At 38.2% G+C, this 19,028-nt stretch overlaps 1 protein-coding gene across 2 annotated transcripts; it reads left to right on the top strand.

The window, feature by feature from the left end:
- The first annotated feature begins 30 nt into the window (after positions 1-30).
- On the top strand, positions 31-4,369 carry LOC103445311 (tetraketide alpha-pyrone reductase 1-like). Of its 2 annotated transcripts, none has more exons than XM_008384304.4 (7): positions 31-185; positions 1,872-2,025; positions 2,257-2,429; positions 2,773-2,967; positions 3,294-3,456; positions 3,578-3,761; positions 3,988-4,369. In XM_008384304.4, the coding sequence occupies exons 2-7, from the start codon at positions 1,899-1,901 to the stop codon at positions 4,127-4,129; spliced, it is 984 nt and encodes a 327-aa protein (XP_008382526.3). In that variant the 5' UTR covers positions 31-185; positions 1,872-1,898; the 3' UTR covers positions 4,130-4,369. The 2 variants fall into 2 exon arrangements, with proteins under 2 accessions (XP_008382526.3, XP_070662537.1); XM_070806436.1 differs by lacking the exon at positions 31-185 and adding an exon at positions 1,208-1,279.
- The last annotated feature ends 14,659 nt before the right edge of the window (positions 4,370-19,028 follow it).

Below are 19,028 nucleotides of genomic sequence, written 5' to 3'. Positions count from 1 at the left end.
AACTCAAAGTTTTCAAGCCATTTTCATTAGTTTTCTTTATCCTAATCCAACAGATTGGATGGCGTCAGGTTTTGCCAGATGAGAATGTATGCTGCTCTTCTGAACTTGACATGTTTCACTTGGGTTCTCCGCAACTGGGTCTCATCATTTTCCTGCCGGCTGGAGCCCTCAAACGGTCAAACCAGGTCTGGTTTTCCTCTCTCTCGTCTCTTCCCTTCGGTATCTTATTTCATCCCTACCCTTTCTCTCTCGGAAGAAATCCAACTTAATCCAATCTGAAAACTTACAAACATAAACAAAATCTGATCCATTTAACATATTTTCTTCCGCTCTTTGGTTCTCCAATTTTCATGAGAAATAGGAGAAAAACTAGCAAACATAAACAATCTGACCCATTAAACATATTTTCTTCCACTCTTTGGTTCTCCAGTTTTGTAAGAGAAATAGGAGATGGGTTTTGATTATTAATAGATTACTAAATAAGAATAGCATATGAATTTTAGAATGCCAGGTTTTGCGTCAGATCTTCAGTTAGCTTCAAGTGTTTCATGTCTTTTCTTAAAAGTCTATTTCCAAGTTTTTTTAGATCTTCATTTACTCTTTTTGTCCTGAGTTCATGTCTCACATATTCTAACTGAAGTATCTGTGGATCTTTGATTCACATGTCCAAACCACCTTAATCGATTTTGTCAAATCTTATCTTTGATTGCAGCTGCTCCTACTTTACCTTGGATATCCTCGTTTTTAATCATATCCTTTTTCGTGTGTCCACACATCTAACAAAGCATTATCATCTCGCTACACTCATTTTTTGCACGTGTTGATGTTTGACTGCCCGACATTTTTTGCTATAAAACATTGTTGGCCTTATTGTCGTCCTATTAAATTTTCTGTTGAACTTTAGTGGCATATGACGGTCACACGACACATCCTATGCAGTCTTCCACTTCATGGTTGAGATTTTCATTCAATTTTCTGTTCTTTTGCAAGATAGATGCAAAATAACGAAAGCATTCACTCTTTGATACTTCCTGATCTCCAATCATCACCCCTATTTCATTTGGACCTCCATTTCCACTAAACTTGTACTCCATATTCTCTGTCTTTGACCTACTTTGGCGAAGACCTCTAGTTCCAACACTTCCCGCCAAAAGTTTAGCTTCGTATTTACTCCCTCCAGCATTTCATCTATCAACGTCGTCTGCAAAAAGTATACACCAAAAAATATCATCTTGAATATGCCCCGTTAAATCCTCCATAACCAATGCAAAAAGATAAGGTCAGCATAAACAAGTAATTTACTAATCTTTGCATTTGGCTAGTGAGTGAATGTAAAAAAGAGCAGAAATTGAATATCCGCACAATCTTGTTTATTTCATCCTTAGTTCTCCTTTAATTTATTCACTCCAAAGATTTGAACATACATTGGTGCGGATGGGGAGGGAAAATGTGTGCGGAAATCACTTTCTTTTTTTCTTGTTGGAATAGGGCAGTTGGGTGAAAGGGAGAGATTTGATGGGTTGCAGCCGTGTGATTTCAGTGCTTGGATTTTGTTTGGACGGTTCGGTTTGAAAGTCTATAAATTATAATGCACACATTTGAATACACCAATTAGACTATAAAGCAACAGATTTGGGTGTAGCCAAGTAGGATAGAGCAATGTGCTCCCCCCCCCCCCCCCCCCCCACACACACACACACACACACACACATTTCACCCAGTAGATTACAAAGAAAATTTAACGAGTGATGGTGAAATTCACCTTCATGAATAATACCTCATGTTGGTGTTTTATGGCCCCAATAAACTATTCGATCTCTTCTAACCTGTTTCCATCTGCATATGTTATTAATATATATTTTGGCTTGCAGTAGAAAAGTGCTGCTGATTTGAAGGGGATGGATGAAAAACTTGAATCCAAAGGCAAAGTTTGTGTTACGGGGGCTTCTGGCTATCTGGCATCTTGCCTTATAAAGCGGCTTCTCTTATCGGGCTATCATGTAATTGGAACCGTCAGAGATCTAGGTAATCCCCTCGTCAATCTGCATGATCAAAGCCTGCAATGCATTTCTTTATTAAATGACAGATTTTGTATCGATGGTATATGTAGATGACAATGGTAGATAATATGCCTGTTAATAAAAAAGCTTATTATTGTGTCATTGATCCAAAATTCTTCCTTTAACAAATAACAGACATCTGCACACAGAATATTTATAAGATTATGATATTCTGGTTTGTGCAATGCATTCAAAGGAAACCAGAAAAAGTTGGCACATTTATGGAAGCTGGAAGGAGCTAAAGAAAGACTCAGATTGGTGGAGGCTGATTTAATGAAAGAATGCAGCTTTGATGATGCAATCTTGGGATGCCATGGTGTCTTCCATTCTGCTTCCCCTGTATTGAAGAAACCTTCATCTGATCCAAAGGCATGCTGCATCTTATCTGAGACTATATATGCCTTAAAATTAGGGATTTTTTTTTATTTATTTTTATCCTGATTCCTGAACACTTGGCCTTTTGAGGTTGCAAAATCTTCAATCTGGATTGTACATTGAACAAAAGTTCACCCTCTCGATAGTTCAGATTGATAGTCTGGGTTGTACATTGAACAAAAGTTCACCCTCTGGATTGTACATTGAACAAATGTTCACCCTCTTGATAGTTCAGATTGATAGTCTAATAGCATAACGTGTCAAATTTCTGGCCCCCAAATTATTAAGCCTTCACACAAATTGAGGAATGTTGTTATTCTGTGTCGTGCATATATAGAGAGAAGTCTTGGAGCCAGCAATTGAGGGTACCTTGAACGTGTTGCGTTCGTGTAAGAAAAATCCATCTCTGAGGCGAGTGGTTCTCACTTCATCTTCTACAGCTCTAAGGAATAGACCCGATGAAGATTTAGCATCCTGTGTAAAACTGGATGAATCATCTTGGAGCTCTGTGGAACACTGCCAGAGACTTCAGGTTGCTTTCATCACCTAATTCACATAAAATCTTCAGTAGTTAATATTTTTTTTCTGGTACAATTAAGAATAATTTTGAATTCTGCTCTTTTTATATATAGCTCTCTAATAAGATTCAAAAGCATTGCAGATTTATGTTGATCTCTGCGAGTACATCTCTTAATCTCAATACATCTCTTAATCTCAATATTTTCTTTTGCCATGTACATTATATGTTGTATATATATATGTGTGTGTGTGTAACCAAGTAACTGATTAACTGACAAATTATGTATGCTTTCATGATTCACTTTATTGATCTGGCCGTGTGTGTACCTGTTACAAAAGCTCTGGTACCCTTTATCTAAAGTTCTAGCCGAGAAGGCAGCGGGGGATTTTTGCAAAGAAAATGGGATCGATTTAGTAACTGTTCTGCCTGCGTGGGTGATTGGACCTAGTTTGTCACCTGATCTATGCTTGACTGCATCACGGGTACTCAGCCTGCTTAAAGGTACTACTGCTGCTGCCTGGTTTATGTAGATCAAACCGATACACTGTAGATTACGCATGATTTTCACTTGTTGATCTTGGTTTAATTTAAATGGTTATTTTTTTCCTGAGCAATTAAGCAGGGGATACCGTATGGTATGGAAGAATGGGATATGTTCACATTGATGATGTTGCACTCTGTCACATCTTAGTTTATGAGCATGAAAGTGCTCATGGTCGATATCTTTGTAGCTCAACAGTTTTGGACAACGATGAGTTGGCTTCCTTATTATCCATGCGATATCCTTCCTTACCTATTGCCAAAAGGTAAATCGATCAATTCCCAATTGCTGAAAAGATTATGTCGTCAATGTGTGATTCGTACGTCATTGGTGTTTGATTTTGATAAGTTCAGCAATCGGAAATTGATAAGCTAGCTACATTTGATCTACCACATGGTAATAAAGTAGAAACATTTGAAGATGAACTTGAACAAGCAGAAATTTATATATACTCTGTTGTTTTGAAGTTTAATTAACATGGGAATTTTCAGGTTGAAGCAAGTAAGCAGACCATATTATGAGTTCGACACGTCAAAGTTGCAGAGTCTAGGATTCAAGTTCAAGAGTATCCAGGAGATGTTTGATGATTGCATTGACTCTTTGGTGGAGCAAGGCCATCTTTCTGCACTCTAGTTAATTTATGCTCTCTGATTTATCTTGCCTTTTAGTAAGTGTTGATCGAGGAAGGCGATTATAAAGACGTCGATGACGGTAGTCAGGATAGTATGAAGCAAGCAGAATTTACTTTTCATATGATCTTTATGCAGTGATTTCGCATATAATTATAAATAAACATGATTGCAAACAAATGCTTATGTTACCGAACAAATTCTTATATCATCAGATTGTGAATCTGAACTGAACATTTAGCAATCAGTTGATTAGTCGTTCAGAGTCACTACCGAGTTGCTTAGTGGTTCAGATTAACAGTATCAGGAGAGAACATTTTGTACACACACAAGGTAATTGGTGACATAAAATTTATATCGACAGACTGGAAATTGGGATCACTCTTTGTCTGGTGTGTATAGAGTTGTCAACAGAACAACCGGCTTAAAGTCAGCCTATGAGTGTTTGAGTCCTGCTTCAGTCGGCCCACTTAGTAAATAGGTTGGGTTGATCTTGTTGGGCATAACCTCGACCCAGCCCTTTTCAACTTATGAGCTAGGTCCAATTTTAAGCTAATCAGGCGTAGTCATACCTTAATTCGTTTGACACCTCTATATATATATATATATATATATATATATATATATATTTAAGCCACAATTCTGAACATGATTATCTAACTGACAATTAAGACTCGGCAACATTACATGCTTGAATATTTGACATGAGAAATGAGTCTCTCTCTCCATATTTACTAATCATGAACTGATAATTAACTAATAAGAGGAAATGTTGTAAAATTGAATTGGTTTCAGTTTTATTTCTTGCTGCAAACTTGGTTTAAATGAATTATTTAGGCTATATTTAAGACGATTTTTGTGAAAGTACTTCAATTTATAAAGTGTATATATGGATAAGCATTTGAAAGTACTTCTTCAGAAATTGTTTTACGAACAACACACACCACTAAATTTATTTTACCAAACATAATCACAAATGCTTTTAGTTGTCATAAACCTTTATATTTCCTTCCGATATTTCATGGGTAATGGACATTTACATGTAAACTCAATTACAAATGAGAGCGAGAGGGAGGGGGAATATTTCCTTGAGATTCTTTGTAACTCAACCCTAGAGGGTGATGGATGTGGCCCCTTACAGCCACCACAAAAACCTTGGTCGCTCCAGACCGACGTTACGACACGTGTCCATGTGACCTGGACCATCATGGCAGGATATGCAATTCATGGAAACACGACACTATATACGGGAATTTTGCTATACTGTTGTCTCTATCTTCATAGAATTGGAACGAGGTAGATTTGATGGAAAACTCGTCGTATTTATGAAGTGTATTCATCAATAAAAATCAAGCTAGACCTTTTACTAAATCCTGCATTCATCAATAGTCACAATACGAGGTCCTAGACTTATGGATTTCACACAAACGACGAGATATTGACAATGCCAAAAACATGAACTCAAAAGTAGTATTAGAATCACGGGGAACATGAGAAGTTCACGTTAAAAAGTAAACATGCACTCATTTTTAGGACGCATATGAGGGAGTTTACTAAATTAATCTAAATTACGGATGAAGATTTAAACTTAGACGTAGAGTGAAAAACAGACTTCTTTAACCAACTTAATAAACTTTTTTTTTTTTTTGAAACTTGGATTATATGTGAACACATAATTCCTATCCCTAGCCATTAGTCAATCCCTTAGACAAACAATAAGTCTAGCCAGCATCAATGACTGAGGTCTTGATGATAAAAAAGTAGTATGTGCTAGAGTAGCAATAACAACTTGGATGGAATTTTGTAATTAAACTAATTAATATAGTTGCAATGACTTATTAGTTCCAAGTCACATTGAGCCGTGATACACCTCAACTCGGGATGTTCATTTGCACTCCGAATCGAGCTATGATGGCCAACATCAGGAAGGTGACAAAGCTATAAAGTGTAATGATGTGGAAATATGAGTAAATTTAAACCTAAAGTGACTAAATGCAAGAGTGCGCATGTAAGCAGAAATGAACTCATTTCACACGTAATGTCAGAGCATAAGCATAGTACAGTAAAAGTAGGATAAAAATTATACCATCGAAGGTACCCTCCTATACCAACATTCGCCAATAATTCTCGTCGACATAGAAGCTTTGCCACTAAATCTGGAGTGGCGAAAAACAAGGGTGAGTGGGCCGAAAAATAAAGCTTTGTAAAACCTTTCCGAAAGCGTAATAACCTTTCTCTATAAAACAAGCATAGTTTCCAAAAATAGCATACTACGTATAGTATGAAAATACTTATCCTAAATCGTAATGTCTCGAGAATGCACTACTTCACAATATTTCGTAAATAAACACATAATATCGAGTGCTCATCAACATATGCTGACACACAAGTTCATGCAGAGATATTCTGACATGAATAAGACTAGGTATAATAATGATTTACGCTCTAGTACTACAATCACGTGAAGACTGGCCCTATGTGCATCACATACGAATCCTAATTGCCTATAGCAATTTAGGACATGACTGGCACCTACAATGGATCCAAAATGAGCGTACAGTGCGATGTGAATATACACGTGAAGACTAGCCCTGGCACGGGCAAGTACTAACACCAGTGTAGCACGCGATGAGCAGATAACACACACACACACACACACACACATATATATATAATCATGCCACAATATTTCGATAATTCTAGTCAATATAATAATATTTCTAGCCATAAATATAATTAAGGCATCCCCTCAAAGTACTCTTACATGTGCTTCCCGTAGGATTTGTGAAGCCTTGTTTTATTGTTTGGCTTTCCTTGTCAAATGTTGTAAATTGTACCACATATACTCCAGTTAATTTTAGGGTTTAATTGCTTCTCTGGGATCATGTTGTTGGAAATATTCATCTCAATAGCTCAATTTCTCTCATCAAAGGTTTGTTCATACATATGCATTTCATGCCATTATTTCTAGACCATTATGTCTAATGGTTTTGTCTAGTAAAAACTTCTTGCTGCTTTCACGCGGCTAGGCACACACTTTAAGACAACCCACATGGGCTTTCTGACAGCCTTTTCCGTGAGAGCATTTTTCAACCCTAGATCTTTTCAGATTGCCTTTGCACATGACACATGGCATTTCCATCCCCTTCTCTTTGTCTGAAACAAGCCCACTATAAAAGCATCATCTAGGGTTTCATTTTAGATTGGTTAGGAGAGTTTATTTTATGAAAAAGGTTGCCTTTGGCTTGGAGCTCCCTTTGGTTCTCACTTGAAAACCCTAGCCACAAAATCACACTCATGCACTAAACACCCAGATCATTGCATATTAGGGTAGCATTGCCTTTGTGATTTTGATCTTTGTTTCAAGTTAAGTTTTTATAAGTTTCAAATCTTTGAACTAACCTCATTTTTTATTCACGTCAGTTTCATCTTTCAAGTGTTTGACTGGTGAAACTGACTAGATGACGAATCCAGATTTGCATCAATTTCATCATAATATCATTTGCATAAGTTGATTGGATTTCGGTGCCACTACATGAAGACCAAAGGAGTCCATCTCATGAAAGGCAAGGTTGCACAAAGGTACAAGCTGCTCCGTTGATTAGATTCTAGGAATTGAGCTTGTGTGGTTACTTTGGAAGAATCTTGATTTCACTAGTGAATTGGACTTAGTGGAGAGTCCCCGGTTTTTTAACCCGGAGGTGGTTTTTTCGGTAAAAAACATCCCGTGCAATTTATTATCCACAAATAGATAGGTCCTTGCAACTAAACTTGTCAATATTAAAATGTGCACTAAGCTGGACCTTAGTTAAATAGGAACTTTTTAGTAAACTGAAGTTTAATTTGACTTCTTCCTCTATGAGTAAACTAACATATCTGGGCTTAGTTGATGAGTGTGGTTGACTAGTCAGACAAGCACGTATATAAATTTTAAATTGCAGGTTATTCCACTTAGTACCAATTTCAGAATTATTTCATAATTCCGAACAATACGACATTTCTTATAAATGTTAATTTAATTATGGCATTGTGTAGAAATTCATTATTAGAAATATATATATATATGCCACGCACCACCGCGCACCAAGTTGAGTCTTCGAAAAGTTCGCTGGAAAAATAGCCGGCTCCATCGTGGTCACGGCGATGGAGCACAGTACCTCTGGGGAGGTGCGTATGCTCCACGTGTCGAGCACTATAACACCACATGCAACCTTACGCGACCGCGAGTACAGGCTTACTTGCCTTCCTTGAAAGGTCTGAAATTGGTCGATTTCTGAGCTTGACTTCCAGAACTTCGTTCGAACTCAATTTTTAACCATTTTCGAAGATTCAAAAGCCAAAATGAAGCTTGACGAGGGGAAGAGAATCATACCAAAAGGGACCGAGTCATGGCCAGAATTGGCCAAAACCCACCTGCAAAGTGGGTTGTCTTGCTAGAAAACTGGAGAATGTTTTTTCCTCGAGGGTCTTTACATCCAAAGGCCACCAAACTTCTCAAAGCTACTCCAAATGTACACCAAAACACGATCTACTAGGTTCTAAAGGGTTTTCAAATGTTACCTTTGTCGGGAACGGTGAGAACTCGTTGGAGGAATATTAGAACAGTGGTGATTACTGTGCTGCGAGATAAAGAAGAAATAAGGGACCTCGGCCTGGTCTGGGTTTGTGATGGGAAGGTTTTGAAGGTGGTAGTACTCGTCGGAGTGTTTGCCAGTGATGGTGAAGGCGTTATCGTTGTTGTTGTGTGTTGGATGTGCTCTCGAAGAAGGATAGAGAGTTCTAGAGAGAGAAAGCTAAGGGAAAAAGAGTCATGAAAGGGAGAGAGTGAAGAGAGGGAATCCGGGGGAAGGTAAAAATCAAGGGGAAAATTGTGGTCCCCAGTGGCTCACAATACAAGACCATAAAAGACGAAACGGAAAAATATCTCAGAAAACATGAAATTACCGAAACGCCCTCAACGTTCTAAAATTCGTAAAATCTTCATTCTAGCTCCAAATTCAATTCTGTTTGCGCCCACGTGTTCGTAGCAACGAGTACTATAATGATATACTAAGGAAATGAGTCTTATGCGACATGACATGATGGTCAACAAAAGTCAACGTTTTTGCCCTATGGATATTTTGGTAAAATCACACCCTTAAAATTATAAAAGCCGTAAAATTATTACAAGCCGAGTTTGTGGGTAAGGATTGCTATGATAGAAAAATACATGAAACGAGAAGGTCTTTCATGCAATCAGTTTTAATGTTTTCCTTATCTTTTCTATTATGTGATCTGATCACGTTATGTGTCACATCCCGGCCTGGGGTGGACCATTTCCCGAGCCCGTTCCACCACCGTAGCACGATATTGTCCGCTTTGGGCTTACCATTCCCTCACGGTTTTGTTTTTAGGAACTCACGACAACTTCCCAGTGGGTCACCCATCATGAGAGTGCTCTAGCCACCTTCTCGCTTAACTTTGGAGTTCTAACGGAACCCGAAGCTAGTGAGCACCCAAAATGCCTTGTGCTAGGTAGGGATGAGAATATACATTTAAGGATCACTCCCATGGGCGATGTGGGATGTTACAATCCACCCTCCTTAAGGGCCCGACGTCCTCGTCGGCACACTTCCGGCCAGGGATTGGCTCTGATACCATTTGTCACATCCTGACTCGGGGGCGGACCACTTCCCGAGCCCGCTCCACCACCGTAGCACGATATTATCCGCTTTGGGCTTACCATTCCCTCACGGTTTTGTTTTTGGGAACTCACGAGTAACTTCCCAGTGGGTCACCCATTATGGGAGTGCTCTAGCCACATTTTTGCTTAACTTCAGAGTTCCGACGGAACCTGAAGCCAGTGAACACCCAAAAAGCTTCGTGCTAGGTAGGGATGAGAATATACATTTAAGGATCATTCCCCTAGGCGATGTGGGATGTTACATTATGAGAGAGAGAAAAGAGGAATATCATCCTTTATTATATCCAATTTTTTTCCTAATACTGTTTTAATTCCTCATTTTATATCACTCTTAATGTGAGATATAAGTCATGTGAAGAGTGAGATATGTTTGTACAAACAATGGCGGATTCAGGATTCTAGCATCAGGTGATCTTAATCAAGGTACGTTAGGCGCTATTCAAACGGCAGGCTGGGCATAACGCCCATGTGCCTAGATAGGGCCTAAGAGGATTAGGCAGATTTTAGTCAATAAATTGTATTATATAAATAACTACCTATTTATACTTAAAAAAAAAAAACTTGTATGTAGAGTTTGAGTTTACTATTTTAAAGGATTTCCTAGTACTTTATGAAATATTGTTTAAAGGTCTATGAATTTATAGTGAATTTTAAAAGAAATAATAGTGTCAAACTTATGGTGTAATAAATATTAGTTGAGTAATACATTATCTCTTTATTAAGTAAAATGCTAGGTGGCACAACCTGATTGGAAAAGAACTAAAAAAAAAAGGGAGTTGCTCACGTCGGAATTGGGGAGAGAAAGCCATTTTCTCTTTCTTCTTCATTGGAACCAAGATCCAAGAATAGCAGAGCCATGGTGGTCTTCTCCTTATTCATCATCGTCTGAAATTAGATATGTCCTTTTTGTTCAAAACTTTTGTTGCATAGCATCTACACAATCATGGTGGTCTTCTCTTTTCCACCACCTGCCCAAATTGTTCGGTGGCCCTCAGAGGTCCTGACACACGCTTCCTCGGACTTCCGGGTGGTTCCGGAACCACCCGGGTTCATGAATAGATTCGCCCCCATGTGCAAAAAAGTTATTTTCTTATGAAAAACAAATATCCTCGGTTTCTTTTTCCCTATACTCATTTTCTTTTCTAACAATTTTTTTTGAAGCAAGTACGATATTCATTGAAGTGAAGAGAAAACGTACAAATTCAAGGAAAGGGTGCTAACAATGGGCCTCAATAAAAACCTTGCCAGGGCTTTCAACCCGATCGAAGGAAAAAAGAGTGTCCCGCACCAAATTAACAAGAAAGACTATCCTCCAATAATAAATCAGATATAATATTAGGGGGTTCTTCAAACCAAGAAATTGGATGATTAACCGTTAGACTCCACCTTGCTAGCTGATGAGCCACTCTATTCGTCTCCCTTGGGTCGAAAGAAATCTTCCATTGCTTGAATTCTTGCAAGATTCGCCTGGTATCAGCAAACAGATGACCAAAGTGACCCAAGAAAGCTGTTCCCGCACTTTGTATAGCGGAAACCACCATTAAAGCATCGCCTTCCACCTGCACCAGTTGTTCACGCCAATGCCGAGCAAACAACACTGCACTGCGTGCAGCAACTGCCTCTGCATGCAGAGCCGAATTGATACCAGTCTCCCGCGAAGCCATTGCAGCTATAAAACCTCCTATGGCGTTTTGAACCACAATTCCTATACCCCTGTACAAACCATTTTCCTCCCAAGCCGCATCAAAGTTACACTTTATCCATCCAAACTCCGGATGTTTCCACTTGTGAACACGAACCGTTGGTGCAGGTGATTGAACCTCATTCCATTTCTTAAATTCCGTCAACCAAGATTGGGCTTTAAGTTGCACATCCACTGGGGAAACATCCACACCTTTCCAAATAAATTCGTTACGAGCCTTTCATACGCTCCACACCAACACCAAAAGCAACTCAAAGCTGTCATTTTTGACTTTTTTCGCCATATCAATCAACCAACCACCAAAGCCTTCCTCTATTCTCTGAAATAAACAAATTCCCAATGGAATACTAAACCAAATTACAGCTGAGCGTGGGCATTGTAATAGGGCATGTTCGACTGTCTCTGCCTCCTTATCACAAAACCTACATATAACCTCCGAAAGAACCCGTCTAATCTTCAAATTAACTTTCGTTGGCAAAGCATTCATAATCCCACGCCAAACACAAACTTTGACCTTCCCCGATACTTTTGCACGCCACAACGCCTTCCAAAAAAATTTGGTATCCTCATGTAATGCAGACCCAACCGGTTCATCCCCCCCAAGACCATGACATGTTCTAGCCACAAAATAAGCACTCTTAGTCGTAAATACACCCTTAGACTCCTTAGTCCAAATCAAAGAATCTGTAGGATTAAATAAACTCAGAGGGATACTCAAAATCAAATTAGCTTCCTCCTCCATAAACCCAGTACGAATTAGGTTTGTATTCCAGTGCATCCTGTTATATTCTACCATTAAAGAATGCACGGTGATGGAAGGATGTACCCCGGCCCGTCTAGCACTTAGAACTTTATAGAAAGTCTCCCTTGGTAACCAACTATCACCCCAAATCTTTATATTTAAACCATCGCCAACCCTCCAACGAGCACCCCTTTGAATAATGATCTTGGAAGCCGCCACATTTCTCCAGCAATAAGAGGAATTAGAAGACAAAGAAGCCTGCAGAAAATCAGTTTCGGGAAAATACCGTGCTTTAAAGATACGAGCAACTAGAGAGTGAGGGTATTGTAGCAGTCTCCACCCTTGCTTGGCTAACAACGCCATGTTGAAAGCATATAAATCTTTAAACCCCAGTCCCCCCTCACTTTTTGGTTTACACAATTTTTGCCACTTCACCCCATGAATTCGACGCTTACCTTCTGCCCTACCCCACCAAAACTGAGCTACCATTTGGTTCAACTCCTCACAGAAAGACTTAGGTAGCAAAAATGTCTGCATCGTATACAATGGTATTGCTTGAGCTACTGTTTTTATGAGAATTTCTTTGCCCGCACTACTCAACAGAGAGCCACGCCAACCATTTAGCTTCTTCCAAAGATGATCTTTTATATAAGCAAATGTCTCCTTCTTAGACCAACCCACAAAAACTGGTAAACCAAGATAACGATCATGATAATCCACCCTTTCCATTCCAAGACAATCGGCTAGAAGTTGTGCATCCATGACCGTAAGATTTCTACTAAAAGCCACACTACTTTTAGCAAGATTCACCGTTTGTCCGGAAGCTCGTTCATAAGTTCGTAACAACTCTTTCACCTGTAAGCATTCCTGCAAGGAACTCCTAGCAAATATAAAACTATCATCCGCAAAGAGGAGATGATTAACACTTGGCGCCCCTAACACCTTGAATTCGACCTTATGCTTCCTAGGATTCAAATAAAGCCGACAAACCCTCGGCACATAGAACAAAAAGAAAAGGAGACAAAGGATCACCTTGACGAATTCCCTGTTTAGGATGAACAAGTCCCACAGGCTCTCCATTAAGCTTGAAAGAATAGAATACAGTAATAACACACATCATTATCCAATGAATCCATTCCTCTGCAAACCCTAATCTCCTCATCATTTGCTCCAAAAAGTTCCATTCTATACGATCATACGCTTTACTAATATCCAATTTCAACGCCATCGCCCCATTCCACCCATTGTTCTTTCTATGCATAAAATGAGCGATCTCTGAAGCTACCAAACAATTATCAGATATCAAACGGCCTGGTATAAAAGCACTCTGAGAAGGCGACACAATATCCGGCAATATAACTTTCAACCTATTAGTGAGAACCTTTGAACAGATCTTATAGCTCACATTACATAGACTAATTGGTCGAAGCTGAGCCATAGAAGTAGGATCCGTTTTCTTCGGAATCAACGTCACATGCTTATAATTAATTTTCCGAAGCATATGCCCCGAGGAGAGAAGATACCGAACCCTTTCACAAACATCATGGCTAACAATCTCCCAATGCTTTTGATAGAATCCCGGTGACATACTATCAGGACCTGGGCCTTGGTTGGATGCATTTGGAAAAGTGCCAACTTAATCTCCTCATTTGAAACTGGTTGAAGAAGATTCTTATTCATCTCTGCCGAAACCTTAGGATTGACGGCCTTCAGGATTTCCTCCGCATCCACTGCACCTTGAGAATCAAATAACTTAGTAAAGTACTCAACAATAATAGTCTCCATACCGTGTTTATCTTTATGCCATATGCCGTCTTCATCAAACAGACCATGTAGCCCGTTTCGCCGTTGTCTTCGAGTGGCCCTCTGATGAAAAAACTTAGTATTTTGATCACCTAGTTGTAACCAATTTTCCTTAGACCGCTGACGCCAAAAAGCTTCTTCTTGTGCCAACAGAGCATGCAACCATGTATAAAGCTCATGGCGTTGGGCTATGGTTGTTTCAGTGAATGGCAGACCAAATAAAGAATTTAATTTATCCTCCGTTGCAAAAATCTCTCCCTGGATAGAACGTTTCGTGGCTTGAGCCCAATTAGCTAACTGAACACGAGTTGCTTTAATTTTTTCTGTGACACAAAACATAGGCGAACCCCAAAATACCGTCTCCCACCCCTCCTTAACCGCATTCATACAACCCTCCTGTACAGCCCAACCCTCTTCATATCTAAAGGTTTTTTTAAATCGGCCTATTCTCTTCAAAATCCACTCCACCAGTAACGGTATATGATCAGAAGATGTGGGCTTTAAATGGGTTACTTTAAAACAAGGAAACAAATCCATCCAACTTTGCGAAGCTAACACTCTGTCCAACCGTACTTTAATTCCTCCACCCCTAGTTGTTACCCACGTGAATTTATTCCCTACAAACCCTAAATCTTGAAGTTGGCAACTAGTAATGGCATTACAAAAACCTTCCATTTGTCGTTCACTACGAATATCCCCTCCTTCTTGTTCCTCCGCACAAAGAACCTCATTAAAGTCCCCCATGCAGCACCATGGCAAATTAGAATTATCTTTTAACTGTAGAAGCAAACTCCAAGATTTATGCCTATCTCCCTCCGCCAGAAAACCATAAAAGAAGGTAACTCTCCAGTGAATGTCATCACCCACCCCTCCTACTTCCAGATCAATATGATTAGAAGAGTAGGATCGTAACAATAGATTAGCTTCCGTCTTCCACATAGCACAAAGACCTCCGGACCTTCCAGAACTAGGAACTGCAAACATAACATCAAACCTTAACTGTGATTTTAACCTCTCCATATGCTCCTTCGAGCTTTTAGTTTTGCACAAAAAAATCATCATGGGATATTTACAGAGAACTAGTCTCTTAAGTGCCCGAATTGCCCGAAGGTTCCTAAGCCCCCGGCAATTCCAGCTTATACAACTCATTGGGCTCGGTGGGACTGAACTCTGTCAGCCTTCGCCGTTGTAGAACTCATTGAAATGGAACAAGCACGTCTCTTGGCTACAGGGAAATCCCCCACCTTCTCTGTCTCTCGCATACTTCTTTTACCAAGGTCCGGTAATTCAACAGGTTTCTGTTGGGATTTTTTTTATTTTTTTCCTCCTATTCCCCTTGCCAATTGCATGATTACAACCAATGCTCCCAGGACCAAAGATAAATGGATCTAAGTTAAACGGATTAGAACCCGTAGAGTGAACAGATACACATCCACCACCATGACCACCTATACTCACCTGCTCACCAAACTTTATTCCTGACAAAGTGAGTTGTAGGCTTCCTGCATACTCTTCCGTCGCTACCATTGCAACCTCCTCTTTTCCTATCCTCGGTGTACTGTCATTCCCATATAAAACCATAGGTTGCGGTCTATCTCCCTCTACCCCATCAACTAAACCGTCCATATAGTCAGACTTGAACCCAGTAGTTGGCATCGGCAATGCTGATAACACCGGTCCAACAACCCCACACTCCTGATCAACGGGAACCACATTCAGATCAGGAATATCGATCCCACCATGTTCATTCGCTCCCCTTGCCGTGTGTGAAATTCCCACATCATCCATGTGATCATCCAAATCCTCCGCTTGCAGCACAGTCATCACCCAACCTTGTTCAGCATCAAGCCCAAACCTTCTCCCTTTAGGTCGGATGTAATCCTTTTCAAACACATCATCTTGAAACCAACGTCCATAAGGCTTAGCCCTATCATCCAATTGAGTTCCATCATAACACTCACACTGTTCTTCAACATGATCCATCATACCGCAAAGGAAGCACGTCAACGGTAATTTTTCGTACCTAGCATCTATCTTTACCACCGAGCCTTCTAGATGTACGGTAAGAAAGCGTCGTAAAGGTTGCCGCACATCCATTATCACTCTAACACGCAGAATGCTTCCGAATTGTTCCTCCTTTCTGCTTTGATCAGTAATAACATATTCCCCCAATAGGTTCCCCAAAAACTTTCCCATGGACCGCGTCATATAGCAAAGAGGATGACCTTTAAACTGAACCCAAAATTCCTAGAAAAATAATGGGATCCTGGCAGGATAAGCCAAGTTATCAGCCTCTCCAAGAACAAGTAGATACTGCTTGTTATACAACCACGGTCCTCCACTCAATATCGTCTTACGCTCCTGCATGGAATTAAACCTAAAAGCGAATCTATTGTCTTCTAAATCAGTCACTACCACATTTGCTTTTGGGCACCACAGTTTTCTCATCTGCCTCTTAAAGCCTTCTTTATTTACCGGTTTAGAGGATAAAACCCTACCTACCAAAAACACCCGGGACGACTTAAGAGTCAACGCCTCCCTCTTATCTACCACAATGATCTCGTTTTCTGCCTCTGTTATAGCTAACCTAGCAGCAAATTTCGACATCAAATCCTCCATTGCCAACAACCCGTGCCCTACCCAGTCCCAACCTCGAATACCGACTCTGAAGCACCGCACGAAGAAACACCCAATGCTTCCCCACACCATGTATCAGACTAGATCAGCCCTCCTCAGTCCCCAACCTTCCACCGCTGCCTATCAGTGATCAGTAGCCGAAACAGTCCCGAAACCCTAAATTTCCGATGTTCTCCACTCGCTCTCCTAGGGTTCGCAGAAAACCTAGAGAGCCTTTTGTTATATAGTACAAAAGCAAAAAGAATAAAGGTACAAAAGCAAAAAAATAAGTGCAAAAGAAAAAAACAGTGTATAAATCATTCCCTTTCTCCTAATGTGCAATCCATGTGGACTTGAAGAAGTATTTCTATGGGTGCGTGGAAGAGCACCTCTAAGGAGATTTTAATTTTAGAATACAATAGAAAACTTCATTTTAATCCCTAAAAAAGATGAGTTTTAGATTATAACCATATGTAAGATTAAAATCCAATTTTAATCCCTAGCACATTTAATCATATCATTTATTAGTTGTATTTTGATGTTTTATTTTATCTTTTTATTTTTATTTTAATGTATTAATTACATTTAAATTTAATTTTTATTTCATTCATCATAATATATTTTAATGTCTACATTTAGGCAACTAAATTTTTTATAATATATATTCCGATAACAATTTAGTATGTTCTTCCTTTAGGTACATTAATACATTTGAGTATTTTGGTATATCTATCGGTACAAACATGTAGTTACATTGATTCAATATAATGCATTTCGTTACGTACACTTTGATACACACATTTGAGTATTGACTTTTAGGTACATTAATTCAATTATTATTTCGGTAAATACATTTTGGTATTGATATTTAGGTACATACATTTTCGGTATTGACATTTAGGTTCGTACATTTTGGTACATACATTTCGGTATTGACATTTAGGTACATTAATTCAATATAATACATTTCAGTACATACATTTAGGTTCATTATAATATATTTCGGTATAATCATGTAGGTACAAATATTTTGGTACAAAAAAGTCAATTTTATATATTTTGGCACAATCATTTCTGTACACTTATGTATCTATATATTTTTGTATCACAATTTTTTTTAATATTTTCTCATTTACGTTCATTTCTAATTAAAAAATTAAATATGTGCATATTAATAAAATTAAAATTTAATATGTAGAGATTAAATAAAAATACACATTAAATAAGAAAAATTGAATGTAAATTTTGATAAAAGTACACTCAAGAGATTAAATTGAATATTTAATCTAGCATCAGGTTTTTTTTTAAATTTTAATCTTTTGCAAGGACTAATGTTCAAAAACCCCTTTTAATTTTTAAACAGAAAATTTAAATTTGAAAGTTTATATGGCACTTTAAATTTTTTTTATTTAATATGTTAAAGTTAAACTATTATTTATTTCTTGGCAAAAAAAAAAAACTATTATTTATTGCATTAATTACATTTCATAATTGTTATAAGTCTCTTTAGATAAAAAAATAATTAAAAAAATGATGAAAAACGTTATTAATCACTAAAAATAGATTTGAAGTTAGGGATGTCAATTCTAACCGTTAAAACTGATAACCGTGGATAGCCGCTTGAATGGATTAGATTTAGGTATGAAAATTCGGGTATATTTTGGATATGGCAAATAACCGTGAATAATATTCGGTTATGGTTTACGGATCCCAAATCCGTATCCGTCCTCGAATCTAGACCAAATTATATATAATATAATAGTATTTATATATAATTATCTAGAATATAATTGTATTATAATATATATATATATTGTTGCACTGTGTGAGTTGCATTTTGTGGGCAAGTTAAAAAGTTTTGATACGAATCAAAATCTATGAGAATCCAAACCAATAGTACTTATGAGAGATATCAAAGATCAGTTAACATTATCAATGTTTAGCTTTAATTTTTATGCTCCACAAGATCCATTCATTAAATCATTTTATACATCAAATATTTAATGACAAAATTAATATTTACTAAATTATCATGCATCAATTGAACGAATATATTTTTTGTATTGACGACGATGGGTATAACCATTGATCGATAGGAAATCCGTTACCCGGTAAGTATGATTATGGATAATACTCGATGGTTAATTGGCGGTTATGGATATAGTTAATTTTTGTGGTTATGGGGATATATATAACATTTTCGTCCCCAAATCGAACTGTTGCCATCCCTATTTAAAGTTGATGTCAAATTTGAGAGCAACATGTAGCAAAAAAAAAAAATAATAATAATAAATAAATAAATTTGAGAGCAACCACTTTTGATGTCAATCCACATCAAGTCACATAAGAATTGACAT

The sequence above is a fragment of the Malus domestica genome, chromosome 10, assembly GCF_042453785.1.
Source record: "Malus domestica chromosome 10, GDT2T_hap1".
NCBI lineage: Eukaryota > Viridiplantae > Streptophyta > Magnoliopsida > Rosales > Rosaceae > Malus > Malus domestica.
Note: the sequence above shows the minus strand (reverse complement) of the source record. Positions and strands in the feature narration are given on the sequence as shown.